Source organism: Doryrhamphus excisus, chromosome 6 (genome assembly GCF_030265055.1).
Source record: "Doryrhamphus excisus isolate RoL2022-K1 chromosome 6, RoL_Dexc_1.0, whole genome shotgun sequence".
In the NCBI taxonomy this organism is placed as follows: Eukaryota; Metazoa; Chordata; class Actinopteri; order Syngnathiformes; family Syngnathidae; genus Doryrhamphus; species Doryrhamphus excisus.
Window position 1 is genome coordinate 17,641,278 of NC_080471.1, and position 16,315 is coordinate 17,657,592.

The 16,315-nt window shown below is 42.2% G+C and overlaps 3 protein-coding genes and 1 non-coding gene across 6 annotated transcripts; 2 read left to right on the top strand and 2 right to left on the bottom strand.

Moving 5' to 3' along the window:
• Positions 1-748: 748 nt before the first annotated feature.
• kif23 (kinesin family member 23) lies at positions 749-8,427 on the bottom strand. 2 transcript variants are annotated; one of them, XM_058076161.1, is made up of 23 exons: positions 8,288-8,427; positions 8,025-8,091; positions 7,818-7,946; positions 7,501-7,606; positions 7,241-7,377; positions 7,056-7,168; positions 6,489-6,659; positions 6,323-6,367; positions 5,349-5,461; positions 5,028-5,149; positions 4,849-4,945; positions 4,693-4,772; positions 4,499-4,618; positions 4,167-4,326; positions 3,284-3,445; positions 3,043-3,209; positions 2,793-2,966; positions 2,508-2,717; positions 1,952-2,185; positions 1,781-1,869; positions 1,627-1,699; positions 1,197-1,267; positions 749-1,105 (listed from the first exon to the last, which is right to left on the bottom strand). In XM_058076161.1, the coding sequence occupies exons 1-23, from the start codon at positions 8,299-8,301 to the stop codon at positions 1,090-1,092; spliced, it is 2,670 nt and encodes an 889-aa protein (XP_057932144.1). In that variant the 5' UTR covers positions 8,302-8,427; the 3' UTR covers positions 749-1,089. The 2 variants fall into 2 exon arrangements, with proteins under 2 accessions (XP_057932144.1, XP_057932145.1); XM_058076162.1 differs by lacking the exon at positions 6,323-6,367.
• LOC131131743 (Z30 small nucleolar RNA) lies at positions 5,223-5,308 on the bottom strand. The gene has a single exon (XR_009130247.1). It is a non-coding gene; the product is annotated as a Z30 small nucleolar RNA (small nucleolar RNA).
• Positions 8,428-8,462: 35 nt separating the features above from the next.
• Positions 8,463-12,297, top strand: ddb2 (damage-specific DNA binding protein 2). 2 transcript variants are annotated; one of them, XM_058076165.1, is made up of 11 exons: positions 8,463-8,897; positions 8,981-9,109; positions 9,174-9,283; positions 9,498-9,689; positions 9,770-9,915; positions 10,384-10,483; positions 10,569-10,746; positions 10,897-11,042; positions 11,112-11,267; positions 11,561-11,606; positions 11,692-12,297. In XM_058076165.1, the coding sequence occupies exons 2-11, from the start codon at positions 8,983-8,985 to the stop codon at positions 11,925-11,927; spliced, it is 1,437 nt and encodes a 478-aa protein (XP_057932148.1). In that variant the 5' UTR covers positions 8,463-8,897; positions 8,981-8,982; the 3' UTR covers positions 11,928-12,297. The 2 variants fall into 2 exon arrangements, with proteins under 2 accessions (XP_057932148.1, XP_057932146.1); XM_058076163.1 differs by lacking the exon at positions 9,770-9,915 and adding an exon at positions 10,126-10,292 and having other exon boundaries at positions 8,465-8,897; positions 11,692-12,284.
• An 874-nt stretch (positions 12,298-13,171) lies between these two features.
• Positions 13,172-15,995, top strand: LOC131131449 (zinc-binding protein A33-like). The gene is made up of 6 exons (XM_058076166.1): positions 13,172-13,640; positions 13,702-13,797; positions 13,872-14,102; positions 14,178-14,200; positions 14,288-14,406; positions 15,101-15,995. The coding sequence occupies exons 1-6, from the start codon at positions 13,251-13,253 to the stop codon at positions 15,658-15,660; spliced, it is 1,419 nt and encodes a 472-aa protein (XP_057932149.1). The 5' UTR covers positions 13,172-13,250; the 3' UTR covers positions 15,661-15,995.
• The last annotated feature ends 320 nt before the right edge of the window (positions 15,996-16,315 follow it).

The window sequence follows — 16,315 nt, forward strand, 5'->3', positions numbered from 1 at the left end:
GGTGCGGTTCAGCCCACTGTTTTCACCAGTCAATCACAGCAGTATTTTAAGTGTGTGTGTGTGCTTATTGCAGACCCCCGTGTGCAGCTCTCACCGATTCTCCTCAAGAGTCTCTTTTGAAAATTGTAATGCTGATTAGGGGCACAAACGTAATAACATTTCTATGATGCTCATGCCACTTGGCTTGGAGGGTTTGCAAACCATAATAGTGCGGTGCAGCACCACATCGAGCCGCCTGGTCAAAAAGCAAATCACTCAGAATCTCATAGGAGTGAATTTAATGGCTGCTGGTTGCTCTCGGCTCTTGACCTTCGCCAAGAGGCTCTGTGTTAGTCACTCTTCAGTGCCTTCCAATTGAAACTCAGCCAGATGAGATTTCAACTGTCTCTAGAACACTGGGATGAGCTTCAGCAAATGCTCACACAATGCTTTTTGTTTTTGTTTAAATCAGTAGACCGGCATTTGATACAGGTGTATCAGTGATGATTGATATTCAGATCAATAGCTATTGTAAACATAAGTGTACTACCCATTTCATACATCTACTTTATCAGAAGGTATATATTAAGATGTACTAAAGAGAACACATTATGTGCTTATTACAACTATTACAAAATCTCAGAAATGGTGTACTAAGCCCCATATACCAAACCCGCTTTGTCCCCAATAATGTGTGGTCTTGTGCTGCCATCCGGTGGTTTGTTGGTGTACTGCACCAGGCAGTGTGACATGACAAAAGACAAGCTAGTGTGTCTAAGGAATTTTCTTCCTGAATAAACAATTCATCAATGCCAGATTAAATGGATTTTTTCAGAACTACTCCATCCAAAAAACAAAAAAAAAGAGATACATATGCGGCAGACAATATTGCAGAACAATACGCTCCTTCAGAATGTTTACATCTAATGTACACACATTCTGTTGGATCATACACAACATAAAATATTTTTTATAAAACAGCTTTGGCGTGATTTGAGGGTACACACTTGCATATATAAAAGCATCAACAATTGTTAAATATCATACGAAAAACAGATAAAGTTGGACTATTGCACAACAGTCAGGTGAAAATAAGAGCGCCCGCTGTGTTCAGGGTTTCCTGCGCCTGAAAATATAATATGAAAGTATAAATTGATTGGTCTTGCAGTTCTGTATTTACACAAAAAAAAAACAACAACATATAAAGAACATCTTACTTGGTGATGCAATGATGTTCCAAACTAGGTCCCAAGGTGGTACCAGCCCTCATCTCCATGGCTACAGAGCACTGTAGAGAAATGACACATTGAGACCCAAATGTGCAATGAAACTACTATTTGTAGATCATTCTAAATGAGGTTGTCAGTCGGAGGTAATTACTGTACCTGCAAAACTAACCTTACGCTTTATAAAGCTAAATATTTACTTCCCCTGCTGGGCTCAGACACTCAGATGATAAATTTGTGAGAAAAATGTTTGCAGTAAATCAGATACGGGTAAGCTCTCTACTGCAATAAAAAGTCTGCTCACATGGTGCAGCTTTTTCTTGTCCAGGTGCTATAATATATAGTATGGTGTACAATAATATTCATCATAAACTGGTTACAACATTTTAATTAAGAATGAATCTGATTGTCATTATCATACCCTTGTCTCCACATCAGTAACAGCTCCATCTTGATGGTCTCCGCTAGTGCCTTCTGAAGACTTCCTCTTACGCCTTTGGAGATACATTTCAAGTGACGCCTTGTTAAAACCTCATAACATCTTTTAAGTTCAGTTGAGAATTGACAAGAGATACCCTGGAGCTGCAGTGAGCTGCTGTTTGAGAATCTCGATGTCAGTGAATTGGACGGCTTGTCCTCCTCCTCTGGTCTTCATCACTTCGCCCTAAACGTAACATGAACATGTGGCGGTCAACCCACGTGGCAATTATGGAAGTGAGTATCTGCTTTTGTAGGAGATATGTTACCTTAACAAGTTTGGTCTGTATCTCCCCATCGGAGGCGATCTCCTGATGCGTTAGCACGTAGCGATCACACTTTGACAGCACCTTCTCGCTGGGGGCTGACACTTGGATGGCGTTGGGAATGACGGGCTGCAGCACCGTTCCCAAGTCCAGGCTCGAGGCGGGCTTGTGGTCCACCCACTTCTCTCCACCAGCTGAGCGGGATCGTCGATGCAGGGGACGAACCGGTGTTGAGGTCTAGTTCGATCACAAAGACATGCAGAAACATGCACCGGTGAGTTTTTTCATTCAGAGAACGGGTTCCCAAATTGTGGCCTGGGTTCCATTTGGAGCCCAACGCTCATTTTTTTATTGGCTCCTGACACAGGTTGAAATAAAATTTAACAAAAAACTGCAAAAATTTGAAAATCAACTTAGAACATAAAAGAAAAAAGGCTGCAATGTTGGTACACATTACTTTGCCTTTAAACACACACAAGTTCAGGTTAGGACTAGTTTGAGTTAGTTTCATTTATGCCCACTAGTGGTTTAATATACGAGTATTGACATCATAGCGTACCGGAACAGGTGAGGGCGAGGCGGATCTCTTTGCAGGTGTAGGGAGGCGCTCTTCTCTCGAGGGCCTCTTGGGTTGTGTCTGACGGGGTGGAGGCTCAGGGCGACCTGGCGTCTTGCTCTCAGTCACGATGGCTTTAAGCTGCTTCAGCTTCTCGTCCTTCACCCACAGTTTGTTTTGCATCTGCTGCTGCATCGCATTCACACGGCGCACCTGCAAAAAGGGAGAGGGGTTGCCAAAATGGTAGTACTCACTTTTCCAACTTAGCTTTCAAGGAGAGATACTCACGCATTCTTTTTCCCACTTGTGCTGCGTGTCTGTGACTGCGCCATGCATGCGCTGCTCCATGCGTCTCTTCTCAGACAGCTCCCTCTGCAGCCTTTGTTCTCTCGTTTCCAGCTCATGCTGCAGGGAACGCTTGTCGTCCTCGTATATTTTGGTGGTTTTCTGAAGGATGTCGATCTAGGGTGGAAATGTGAAGGATACATTAAGAAACATTTACGTAAGTCTAAGCCACAAATTCCGGACATAAACGCACCTTGTGTTCAAGCATCTTTGTTTTTTTCTCCAGTCTCACAATCTCTGCCTTGTTGTTTTGAATAATGTTATCCCTCTCCAAGAGTTTGCCGTTTTGCTCATGAATGTAATTCTCCTTGGAATTAGCATTGCTGTCAAGCTCATTGAGCAGTGATGTCATCATGTTGGCTAAAAGACAAAAAAAATAAAAGCGGGGTCAAAAAGGCTCTCGATAAAAAGAAAGACCAAACGTGAGCAGGTACCTGCTTTGTTGTAGTCTTCTAACATGGTCTGTCTGATTCTTTGTCTATTCTGTAGAGCTTCAATCAGCCTGGGCAGGGTGATATCATCATGAGCGTCTGTAACCTCAGACGTTGGGAGTGGAGGGAAGCTATGTACCGCCGGGCGTAATGCAACAGGTACATCTATGGGGGGAAAAAAAACATGACAAACATAGGTGTTTATATTGTGCGACATGAATATGACCTCACTTTGCACTTTTGATGCGTAGCAGTATCTTCTTATGTGCTAGCATGTCAACTGTTAGCCAGTATCTTAATATTAAACTGCAGACATTGATGTGGTATTATGTAAAATCACTTACAGCTGCTGCTTTCTGTGCCAAATGCAATCCTGCCAGTTGCTACCATGCTAACTTATCTTACTCGGGTCACATTGCATTGCATTATGTAACAACACTATGGAACTGCTTTTGTACTGTCGTATTATTTTGGTCAATATCCTTGGATTCAATTGCATACACATTTACGTGGCATGATGTAAAATCATTATAGAACTGCACATTTTAGCATGTTGCATATCACACTGACATTTTGCAGTTTAACAACCATTGATTGTAGCAAGAGAAGTTCCAACCTCATCACTATACGTATATGTACGCTGGTTGTTAAGCATGTTAGCTGCTGGTATTGTTCTCATTTCCATTTTTTTTTAATAATTAAAAGACAAATCCCGAATGCCACTGTGTCATTCACTCCGAAGTTAGCAACCAGGAGCAGGCCCATTCGAAATTTCCCCAATCTTCTAGTTCAGGTCGTGTATATGGAGTTTATCTACAGATTTAATGTCAGTATAGCAGTACGCTCATGTAAAGGCTGTACATGTCATGCATTTACAAAAAGCTACCTCTGTATACCGGACCGCCACGTTCCTCCAACTTGCGTGACAGCTCATCTTTAAAGGCCTGGTTTCTGTGGCGACGGCCTGGCGTGAACCCGCAGATGGGCCTGTCCACTGGCCGAGCCACTTCCACTTCCTGTGTCATCTCTGCGAAGCGCATCACCAGCTGTACAATGATAGGAAATTCAGTGTTTCTCATGGAGAAACTCACATGGGATTTTTGGAGCCGGACAATACTGGGTATATTTTCACCAATATTGATTAATCTGTTGCATGTCATAAAGGCCTGATGTAATGGGCCAGGCTCCAAGTCTAATGTTAGCAGACGTAATGCTCACCAAAGTTTCTTCGTAGTCTTCAGCTTTTGGGTTAACGCAGACAATCATTTTGACTTTGCCTTCTCCGTCAAAGTAGTTTTTGAAAAGATGTGTGACTTTGGAGTCTCTGTACGGAACCATCTATAACAGAAATATTAAACAGTCGGTCACATTGTGGACTAAAGTGGATAAGTTAAGTGCCGAGAAACACAAACCCGATTTGTGCCGCACATCTGGTTCTCTCGAAGGATCTCGATACACGTCCGCAGGTTCAGCAGGGACTGATTGATGTTTCCTGCAAGGCAACACGCTATTAGATGCTACATGAATTAAAGTAAGAGTAAGTGTATAAAAGAGGTCACATTTCCAACCTGCTTCGCGTATACGAGTGCCCTCCGCCCCTGTCCTGCCTGTTCGCTCACTTCCTGCCAAGTCCACTAGACACAGCTGACTGACAGCCACCTGGTTCTTCTCATTCAAACAAGTTGGAATTAAAAATAAAACCAGTTATTAATCCAGTCCTGCAAATGTTGCCTTAGTTTCAACTCACTTGTAGGATGTTATCCCCGTCTGCATCCAGAGGGGCCTGAGCCAGTTTGATGATGAACACGCCGTGGGAGCGGCTTGATTCTAGATTTAGTCGGGTGTTGGCCACCTTTCTCCTCTTCTGTCCTGGAATGACATCAACCAACATACTCTTTACAAATAGAGATAACATAACCTAAAACTACATGAAAAACATGGTCTGCTCAGAGAGAAGATTAAGTGAAGTCATTTCTTGGTCAGAGGCGAGCAATACCAAGTCAGTCAAATCTAAGCTCATCAGCGCAGGAAGGCCTAACCTTTACATTTATATATTTCCACAACTCACCTCTCCAAAATACTTGAAAAGCCTCCTCTGCAGACTTGACTTCCACCTCCATACAACCAGCAACGTACATGTTGTGGTTCTGATCCTCTCTGAGAATTCTAGACTGGGGTGGCCTACATTATGGAACAAAAACTGTTAGACTCTAAATACACCAGATTTCATTTGACGTTTAGTAGAGGGCAGGCATGTCAAAAATTATTACACCAAAGGCTGCAAACTGACAAGGCAACATCGACTAGGATGCCCTCACTGGAGTCGTATAGATCGCATATGATGTTAAATCCTGATGGACAGTGTACACAACCTGACTCTAGATCAGGTAAACCTGCACATTTAATACTACAGTACTGTACACGTCTAATCAAAACCCTAAGATCAGCTGAAAAACGGCAAAAATATAAATTTTGCACTGTTAGATTTTAAGGAAGTTCAAAGTGCAAAAAGAAGAACCGACAATTTGTATTTATATGCAATAAACCACCTAGTTATTAATTCCTTTTTCTGCAATTTGAAGCTCTACTTAGAACCTCGCTAAGATCCAACAGTGCAAAATGTCAATTCTTCCAGTTTCTCAACTGGTCTTCAAATTTTGATCAGAAGTGTATATCAGAGTTTGTATGCTATAGGAGGGGTATGTTTATTTTTGTGGTTGAGGTTTACAGTGGTGTACAACTACATGGAATCATGAGAGCTGTTTCTAATATTATGGTTACCGTATTGAGCAAGAAAAAAAAACAGGATATTTTTATGACACTCTTGTGGAAAAAAAAAAATCCCGCGGCACGCAACTCTGCTTGTTTCCGCTTATTATTTATACCGGTTTAAGTAATTTTCTTATCACTGGAAGAATCTATTCAGGTATATAAAAATATATACTGTATATGCATATGAATGCATTTAAAGTTAGTCTTGCATTAGCTCAATACGTATGAAGTTGCCCAGTAGGTTGTATAAGGTGCTCACTGGTCACGTACATGAAGTCAGTATTCTGGCGTACAGGTGTACCCCCACCATTCCACCTAGTAAGACGAAAACAGAATAACTTGATTTTCAACTACTCTGAAAATGTATTTCTAGAGCAAATATCTAAAAGTTTAGATTATTACATATATCTAATAACTTTTAAGTCCGGGTACTTACTTTGGTCTGATTGCATCCTCCTGATTTTCTTCCAGAAGATCATAGATATAATTGTTGTAGATTTCAATGTATGACACGAAGACGCTGTAGCTGCTGTCCTCGTCCACCTCGTCAGCTTTACAGGCCTCTTCCGATGTAATCATATCAGCAATTTCTGGATCAATCTTCTGTCTAAAGTCCAAGTACAAAGTTCTACATTAATTTACATTTACATAGAAGCAGGTTTTAATTCAATTCAATTGATTTATATAGTGCCAAATCACAATAGCAGTTATAGTATCTCATGGCACTTTACATATGGAGGTCACAAATTAAACCCCACATGAGCAAGCACTTGGCAATGGCAACAAAGGGAAAAACTCCCTCTGGGGAAGAAACCTGGGACAGAACCCAGAGTCTGCGGGGCCGGCGTCTGTCTCAATTAAAAGTCCTCAAATTGCTTCTATTGTCACTCTATACTCAAAATTAAATTAACTTGACTTTGCAAGGGTGGAGGGTCGGGTGGGGTTCCCTCCACAATGTAATGACAGGGAAATTGTTCTCTGAATGGAGAACAACCATATGTACCTGGCAGATGAGGCTGATTTTGAAACAAATACATTGTCTCTCCTTTGGCGCTCCAGCAGGGCATCAACTTCATTCTGGACCTCTATGCCATTTTTATCATCTGTCCTGAAAACCTAAAGAATCAGAATGATATTTATTTTATATTCATTGCCATCATGTTTGCAAAAGCAGCCGATGTTGCTTACATATCGTTTGGCCTGGTAGGGCCCAATGCTGTTAAAAATCATGTCAAGGGAGCGAGGCAGAAGTCCACCCAAGCCAGGAGAGCCTGTCATGGTGAACGTCTTACCACTTCCTGTCACTCCATATGTAAAGAGTAGGCCTGCAATAACAAGTAAAGACGATCAACTGCTGCATTCACGTCAACATTGGATTGAACCTAAAAGGTAACATCAACAAGTATAGAAAAGCGTATTAAGAATGTGAAGATAACCACCGTCCTTACCATTTTTTCCACGGATGAGGTCATCAACGAGAGGTCTGGCAACACTCTCAAACAGCTCAGGTTGAGATACTAATACTCCAAATACTTTCTTGAAAGAGTACTGTGTCTGTTGGTCAAAGAAGATTGAACACAAATGTATGTAAACTCCAAAGGGGGCAGGTTTTAAACCCCAACTAATTCATTTGTGAAGCTACTAAAGTCAACTGATTTCTCCTACATTGAAGTTCAATGTTTACCATGATCAGAAATTCAGAATTATATAGATTTTGATTTCAGCAGTTAAACCAGATAGGCTACCCCTGACTGCAATATCTCACCTCTTTGTATTCTCCATTACGGTTTGTTTTGAAGCCTTCGGGTGCATGTAGTTGTATGGTGGTACTGCTGATCACATCAATGCAACATTCTTCATTTTCTGCTCCGAGAGGTCGCACACGGCAGTATACCTGCGGTAAAATAAAACATGGTTGCTTCAATACCACGGAGCTCGAACGTTAAAGACAAACTACCTAAGTAACACTTACCCCAACCGGGTCTTTCTCATTGCTTGAGTTTTTTTTCGGCGGCAGACGGTGGGGCCTTTTGCCTTTGCTGAAATAATAATTTTCAAAAAATGAACATCATTGCTAGTCAGTAAAGGAAAACAAAGTCAGATGCTAGTTAGTTAACCGGCGGGTAACAGCAACTAAAGTGGTGAACCTCCACTATATTTAATACCATGCAAGTTACCAACATTACTTTTCTCTGAGAAAATACAATTGAAATTAATTCATTAATCTTTACTTACGCGTGTCTGATCATTTTGGCTTGTATCCTCTGTTTAACGTTCTTCTTTTTTGCCGTTTCTCCCTCTCCTGTGTTCAAACAAGAGGACGGTTTCAAAATGTGCCGGCCAATCGGAGTAATGTGTTTCAATGACGCATTTCCGCTTCCTGTTTGGGCAATTACGTCACCAGACAGCGCCACAGAGTAACATTTCCCGAACTGTTAGCGTAAATATATTTCCACGTACAACGTTTTCACTAAAATCTGGTTGAAATTTCACCAAGCTTGACTCATACCGTTTTATATAATATTGTTGTACGTGTTTAATTATGAGTGAGTAAATAAATAAATGAAGTTAGTTCATAAAATTGATGAACGAATTGTTTTTTTACTACCAATTTGTTTGGTAATACATTGCGTTTATGACATATTCTAGAGAAACCTTGACTGTGTTATGCTTATAACAGCAACCGACATTTATTTGTTCATGGTTCAACACTGCCATCTATTGTTAAAACACGGAAGCGTACATGTTACAAAACAGCCATTGGAGTGAAGTGACATGTGAGTGCTGTTATGCAAACGCCTCTGGTTTCCTCTTAAATTTCCACGCCGAGCGTTAACCATCACAGGTGAGCTGTCAGTGGTCATGTGTACAAAATGCGCCATGTTGTGTTTGTGATCGTGTTAAATAAACGTCTTTTTTTAACCGTAGACATGAAAAGCAGACCGTCGAAGTCGCACGCCCCTGAATCCAGAAAAGCTCAGGTGAAGAAACGGCCTGGAGAGAACTCTGGTGCAACTCTTTCAAAAAAATTACGAGACAAGAAAGATGCAGAAACAGGTTTGCGACGCCATTGAGCAGGCCAGGTATTGGTGGACTGTGAGTAACGTAGGCTTTTTTGCAGGTTCAGCAGTCAAGTCCACAGCATTCCAGAGTAAAAGAACACATGGAAGCATATTGCACTACATCTACAAAAACACTTTGGGACAAAGTCTGCACTCTCAGATGAGACAGGTGTGACTGCTATTTACATGGAATGCAACTATGTTACTTTTCTTACAAATTCTTTGAAGTCTTTGTCATATTAAGTCAATGCTCTCATTAAGTGTTTGTTGTTCTATTGACCTGATCTGATTTCAGATCAGATTTCAGTCTTGCCTGTCTGCAGCTGTACTCCCACAACAGAGTGGAAAATCTCTAACATCCTATTCTCGTTTCTTCGTTTCAGTGTCTCCAGGAGCCATTTGTTCGCTCTCTGTCATCATACCGTTTCTGCGCAGCCACCAGCCCCTTTGACCGCAGAATCACTTCCTTGGAGTGGCATCCCACTCATTCCACCACACTTGCTGTGGCATCTAAAGGTGGCGACATTAACCTCTGGGACTATGAGCTCCCTGCCAGAAAGATGTTCATACAAGGGGTAAGCAATATTATTGGAATTATTTACTTTTAGTATCAGACCGTGTATGATTGACAGCCTGCTGCTCGTTCTCTGCTCAGATGGGCGCTGGAGACTCAGTTACCGATATGAAGTTTAACCCATTAAACCCCACTCAGCTTTTCACTTCATCTATGGGGGGTACCACAGTACTCCGTGATTTCAGTGGAAGGACTCTAACAGTGTTTGCCTTCCTAGACACAATAAAGTAAGGACACAGTCCCGAGGTTGTCGGTCTGATCTGTCAATCATCAGTCTTCTTCTCAGGGGGTCCTCACGGCTTTAATTAAGACTTCATTGATTATAATGCGTACTAGTAACACATATAGAGAGCATTTCTGAATAAGGGTTAATCCAATCATTCTCCTCTTTAATAAGAATTGCCCAATGAAAGGCCTGCATGTGTTTGTGTGCACAGAATGGTGCTGGTGACTTCATTGGAGGGATGAAGTTTTGCCCCATGGACCACTCTAGACTTTATGTGGCCTCTGGTGAGGGAACACTGACCATGCAGAGCTTCGAGGGCCACCCAGCCACCGTTCTATCTCAAACCGGAGACTGTGGCCACGACCACCACAATGTTTGGTGAGGAAAAGTTGCAAAGAAGACTGATGAGAGACGTTTGAGCTTGTGTGTATTTGTCAATACCTCATAGATCGCAATGTTGTCCTTCCAGTTACTGGTACTGCTGTGTAGATGTGTCCATCAGCAGACAGATGCTTGTGACCGGAGACAATGTTGGACAGCTCTTACTTGTGGGTTTGGATGGTCAAAAGGTGCATGGTCCTTTTTAACAGTAGAATACAGCACGTGTCGTCAGAATTAGTTAGTATTAACACATAATTATTGTCAACATTTCAGATTTTCAGTGACAAGTTACACAAAGCCAAAGTCAGTCATGCTGAATTCAACCCTCGCTGTGATTGGCTGCTGGCAACGGCGTCGGTGGACCACACGGTGAAGCTATGGGACCTGAGGAACATGAAGGACAAGAAGAGCTTCCTCCATGACATGCCTCACCAAAAGGCCGTCAACTCAGGTGTCGCTCTCACTTCTTACACCATTAATGGACAGATTCTGTTTTTTTTCCACTGTTTGTAAGAGGATGAGAAATGAATACCTGGTTTACATTGCAGCTGGTTCCACTACATTGTGAGGTGATGATTCAGTTTCTGTTGTATCTTCACAGCCTATTTTAATCCCCTGGACGGTTCCAAGTTGCTCACAACTGATCAGTACGACCAGATTCGTGTCTATTCATCCTGTGATTGGTCCAAACCTCAGCACATCATCCAGCATCCACACAGACAGTTCCAGCATCTCACACCCATCAAGGTTGTTTGACTCAGCACAGTGGCATCAACTCAGATGTTTGCACTAAGCAAACTTGTTTTGTCTTTGCAGGCCACATGGCATCCTGTCTATGACCTCATAGTGGTGGGTCGTTACCCTGACGACAGGGTTTTCCTCGGAGACCAGAGGACTATTGACATCTTTGATTCCAACACAGCGGAGCTTGTGTGTCAGCTGCAGGATCCCACAGTGGCTGGAATCAAATCTGTGAGTAAAGGATATATTTACCTACATGACATTTGACCTCACACCAGTTATATTATTTACATATGTGGAATATTGTGGAATTTTATCTTTCAAGTTTTTATACATTAAAGCAGGGGTCCTTACCTACCCGGGCCATGAATGCTCACTTACCGATTTTAGTTTTGTGAACAAAAAAACAACAATATTTGACAGCAATAGGCCTTTTGTGTACATAGAAACATTTCTACAAGGGACTAAAACAAAAGTGTTGCATTTGTTGTTGAGTGTATGATGTTGGAAATCTGTCTTTACAGATTAACAAATTTAATCCAATGGGAGAAGTGATTGGCTCTGGAACGGGTGAGTAGATCAAAGTAACAAAACCGTTTGTGAGTGTCTTGCTGGCTTAAGGCTCTTCCAAACCATCCTTTTTTTTGACTGACAGGTGTAACAGTGTTAATTTGGGACAGAAATAAGGTCTTAAAAGACGGGCAAACAGATCAAGAGGAAACATCAACCTCGGCGGAGAGTTCCAGGAGTCAACGTCGTGGTCAGCAGCGACCTGCCAGGAACAGGAGAGCTGCTGGTGTGGATGCCAAGGTCAGGAAAAAACTGCTTTCTCTGGAGGACACTGAGACAAAAAACAAGACAAAGAGAACCAAGCAGTCGAGAAATCATTGAACTCAACTTGTGTATAGTTTTTTCTTCTTTACTATTGTGTGTCTGACTTCAAAGCACTTAAGACTATTACAGTTTTGCATATATTGTTTTTTGTACTTGAATTGTAATAAAAATGTTCTTGTCATTAATTATTGAATATGACGATGTAAGATATTAAGTGACAACCTTTCTGGTCTAGTACTTATAAGTTTATGTCTGCCTGTAACAACTTGCCTTTTTATTTGGCATGTAAAATATGCAACACCCGTTTTGCAGGTTCTTAAGTGTGATTTGTGAAAATCATTGCAGTATGAGTGTGAAGATCCAACTATGACCACTACACTCTTTTGGCTTGTCTTGGGTACAAAACAGTGTGATTGCCTCTAGTCAGGCTGTAAGACTAGTCTGCAAGCACAGAGGGATAGTTTGCATTTCTACATAACTGCAATGCTCTGATGGAACTGTTCCTCATGCTCATCACTTCCTCTTGCTCGTTATCTGAATGGATAGAGAAGGATTTCGTTGGCGCTGGAAAGAGCATGTTGTTTGTATGAGATATTTACATAATCAACAGTCATTTTGATAAAACTACAGTATAAATCCTAGGACAAACATCTGGTTTCAATCAATGCAACTGAAAACAACTGTGATGTCCACCTAAGGAGACAACAGGCGCATCCATGTTGGTGTTTACAGAAAAGCCACACACACTGACCAAGGCATACAACACAAAGCGGACGTTATCAGAAACCCTACAACACAGAGCCGATAATCTTCCCAGCGGCCAAAGAGAAAGAGCATAAGCACCCGAGGAATTCCCTCAAAACCTGTGGTTACCCCTGCTAGTCGTTTGTAAAAAGTGCATCTTTGGATGTGGATGAGGAAGAAAAGAATAGCAGATCCTGTATGTCTCAGGTCTATCTGAGAAACCGAGAAGGATTGTTAATAAATCTACCAGTACCAGTACACTTCCAACCTGGTAACTGACAAGATTAGTCTGTACACAAGACTGGCTTAGTAGGGTTGGTTATCAAGTCGCAAGGGATCGTTTACATTTTTTATTTCAATTCCTAGTTCCGATGCTCATTTCACTGACCAAATAAATCCAAAGAAGAGGCCAGGGGGACGACTATTTCATTTGCATGACAAATTAAAGTAAACATGCTTCACAAGCAGGCTGTCTTACATATGCATGACAGGACAATGTGCATTGAACCAGTCTTACAAGTTTGCCAGCATTTACTGTAGCTGCTGCGAGTGTTGTGGAACGAAGCGTGAGCACTCATTACACCGGAAGAGCAGGACAAAGCAACACTTGGCACATTCACCATTTTCTTCAATCTGATGGCAGCACATGTATTCAGCAGACAGGACCTCATTTGTCCACAGTGTACTGGAATCTACTGCTTCCCCGTTCTCCTCCAGTGTGGACATAATGTTTGTAAAGTTTGCCTGCAGACGTTCTGGGAATGGAAAGGATGTCAAGAATGTCCAGTGTGTTCTGTCGTGTCTGTTCCCAAAAGGCCTCCAATTAATTTACCACTGAAAATCGCCGCGGACCAGTACCACCTGGAACAGAGCAGGAATAGCGGAGAACTTTGCAAAATACACAAAGAGAAGCTGAGTATTTTCTGTCAGAATGATGAAGAGCCCATCTGTCTGCTGTGCCAAACTTCTAAACAGCATAAAATCCACAAGTGCTGCCCATTGGAGGAAGCCGCCAAGCAGAAAAAGGTACCAATTCTATCAGTCTTAACAGTGACTTCCAAAGACTAATATAGTGTGAATATGCCAGGGAAATATTGCAGTCAGGCTGGAGTTGCTGAAAAAAAAGCTCCAGACTCTGACCAAGACAAAAGAAACCTGGGAAGGAACCCGAAAATTCATCCAGGTTGAAATGAAAATATTAAATTATGTTTTTTGTGCGTGTGGTCGTGTGTCTAAGCAGCTGTGCTAACCTTCCAGAGCCAAGCAGAAGCAAACCACAGAGCCATCAAGGAGGAGTTTCAGAGGTTGCACTTGTTCCTTTTTGAGGAGGAAAACTCCAGACTTCAGGTACTCAAACAGGAGGAAGATGTGAAAGTGAAAGTGATGAGTCTCAAGCTGGAGTACATGGAGAAGCAGATCAAGAACCTTTCTTCTACCATCAGCGATATTGAGACAAAACTCCAAGGCGCTGATTTACCCTTCTTGATGGTACACGGCACAAAAACCTTCTTTGAATCTGAAATCTATAGTTCTACTTTTAATTCATATTGTCTTTGTGTGTAGGATTACAAAGAAAAAAAGAAAAAGTAAGTGTTACGGTCCAAGTTTTCATGACAACATTGGTTTAGTCCCTGGTGAAAGCAACACTGTGATCACCGGCAATGCGTTTGTAGGCTTAAATGCAACATTGGGGAGCCAGAAATTATACGAGACATCCTGATTAACTCTGCAAGTCATCTGGGATCCCTCAAGTTTAAAGTGTGGAGGAAGATGGAGGGCGTTGTCAAAAGTGGTGAGTGGACACGACACAGTTCATATTTGGGGTTGAGGTTGAGGTGAGGTTTAGCGTTGGGGTTTAGGATCCCGTTGGGGTTCATCTTTTGGTTAGGGTTGGTTTAGGTTTATGGGTTAGGGTAGATATTGATTGGGATTTTGGTTTAGGATGAGAGATGGGCTTGGGGTTAAGGGTGGCATTTAGTGTTAGGGTTCAGGGTTTGGTTTCGGGATCGGGTTGGGTTTGATTTAGGGCTTTAGATTTTGTTTGGGAGTTAAATGTGTGTTTGGGTTGGGGTAGGGTTTTGATTAGGGTTTTAGATGAGGCTACGGTTGGGGATGTGGTTGGGGTTAAGGGTTGGGTTTAGTGTTAGGATTCAGGTTTTGGGATCAGGTTGGTTTGATTCACGGCTTTAGATTTTGTTTGGGAGTTAAATGTGTGTTTGGGTTGGGGTAGGGTTTTGATTAGGGTTTTAGTTAAAGCTACGGTTGGGGATGTGGTTGGGGGTTAAAGGTTGGGTTTTCGTTAGGTTTCTGGTTTAGAGTTAGGGTTTAAATTAGGGTTTGGGCTAGGGTGGGCTTAGTCTTAGTATTATGGTAGACCAGTCCAAGGTGTACCCCCGTAGGGGACAGGCTCCAACTCACCCGTGACCCTGAACAGGATGAGAGGTCAAACTTGAAAGAATGAACTGATGTACGTATATCTCTTCTAGTTCCCATCACGTTGGATCCAAATACGGCCCACGCCAACTTGGAGCTCTCAGATGAGCTGAGCTGTGTGCAGTACAGCAGCCAACAGATGCTCCCTAACAACCCAGAACGCTGCACAGGTAGTGTATGCGTCCTGGGAGCCACCGGTTTTGTTTCTGGAAAACACAGCTGGACTGTAGATGTAACGCGAGGTAGAGACTGGTATATCGGGGTGGCCCGGGAGTCCATCCAAAGGAAGGGGGCCTTGTTCCTCGAGCCTTCTGAAGGCGTGTGGATCATTGGTGGGAGTACGGGGGATGCCATGTGGGCTCAGACCTCGCCTAGGACCAAGCTGGACTTGAAGCAGAAGCTTGAGAGGATTACTGTGGAGCTAGACTACGACAAAGGGAAAGTAGCTTTCATCAATGCTGCAGATTCAAAGATGATCTACACGTTTAAAGACAAGTTCACAGAGAGAATCTTCCCTTACTTTCACCCTGGCATCTACGAGGAGGGCAGTGGCTCCTACCCCCTCGCCATTTGTCCGCAGACCATCTCTGTGACCGTCACAGACCACAAGTGAAGAACTATTAACTTATGTTGATACCAAAGCACTTGCCAGCTCTTTTGCACTAGTTATTTTTCCTAGTTGTTACAAAACTCTCTTTTGTTGTCAACTTGTGTGACAACATACAACATACATGTTGTAGATCTGGAAAAGAGTGTTCATTTCTCCGTTGTCGCTATTACAATGCTGTAAATCATGCCCGACATGTTCAATCACTTCACATGCTTGTGGTTTATTTTTGTCTTATCTTGTCACTACTTGTGTTCCACAATGGAAACTAATAAAAATCCATCAGCTGTCTGTTGTTAACAACTTTGCAACACATCGGATGTTGTTCTTCAGAATAAAATATTTTTGTACACAAAGGAGTTGGGGTTGGTTTACAATTTCAAGGTGCACTTTTAAGGCACAGTTTTTATTGGAGCAAGAATAGAATTAGAGAACAGACCACCCCCAAAACTTTTAGAGGGGTTTGTTTATAGAATGGGGTCATGTGCTATATCTCAGCCAATCAACCAAGAGAGCTAATTATCATAATGCAAAAGTTATACCGAATTATAATGGAAGAAAATTATGTCATATTTATATTCATTCATTCACCGCTTATCATCACGAGGGTCCCGGTGGTGCTGGAGCCTATCCCAGCTGTCTTCCGGCGAGGGGGGAGTAC

Coding starts and splice junctions, on each gene's coding strand:
- kif23 (XM_058076161.1), bottom strand. Junction 7,169..7,240: donor CCTACCAGGCCAAACGATAT/GTAAGCAACATC, acceptor CTGATTCTTTAG/GTTTTCAGGACAGATGATAA. Junction 3,210..3,283: donor AGAAGACTACAACAAAGCAG/GTACCTGCTCAC, acceptor TTTGTCTTTTAG/CCAACATGATGACATCACTG.
- ddb2 (XM_058076163.1), top strand. CDS start 8,983: ATGAAAAGCAGACCGTCGAAGTCGCACGCCCCTGAATCCAGAAAAGCT. Junction 10,747..10,896: donor CCAAAAGGCCGTCAACTCAG/GTGTCGCTCTCA, acceptor GTATCTTCACAG/CCTATTTTAATCCCCTGGAC. Junction 11,268..11,560: donor CAGTGGCTGGAATCAAATCT/GTGAGTAAAGGA, acceptor CTGTCTTTACAG/ATTAACAAATTTAATCCAAT.
- LOC131131449 (XM_058076166.1), top strand. CDS start 13,251: ATGGCAGCACATGTATTCAGCAGACAGGACCTCATTTGTCCACAGTGT. Junction 13,641..13,701: donor AAGCCGCCAAGCAGAAAAAG/GTACCAATTCTA, acceptor TGAATATGCCAG/GGAAATATTGCAGTCAGGCT. Junction 13,798..13,871: donor GAACCCGAAAATTCATCCAG/GTTGAAATGAAA, acceptor CTAACCTTCCAG/AGCCAAGCAGAAGCAAACCA.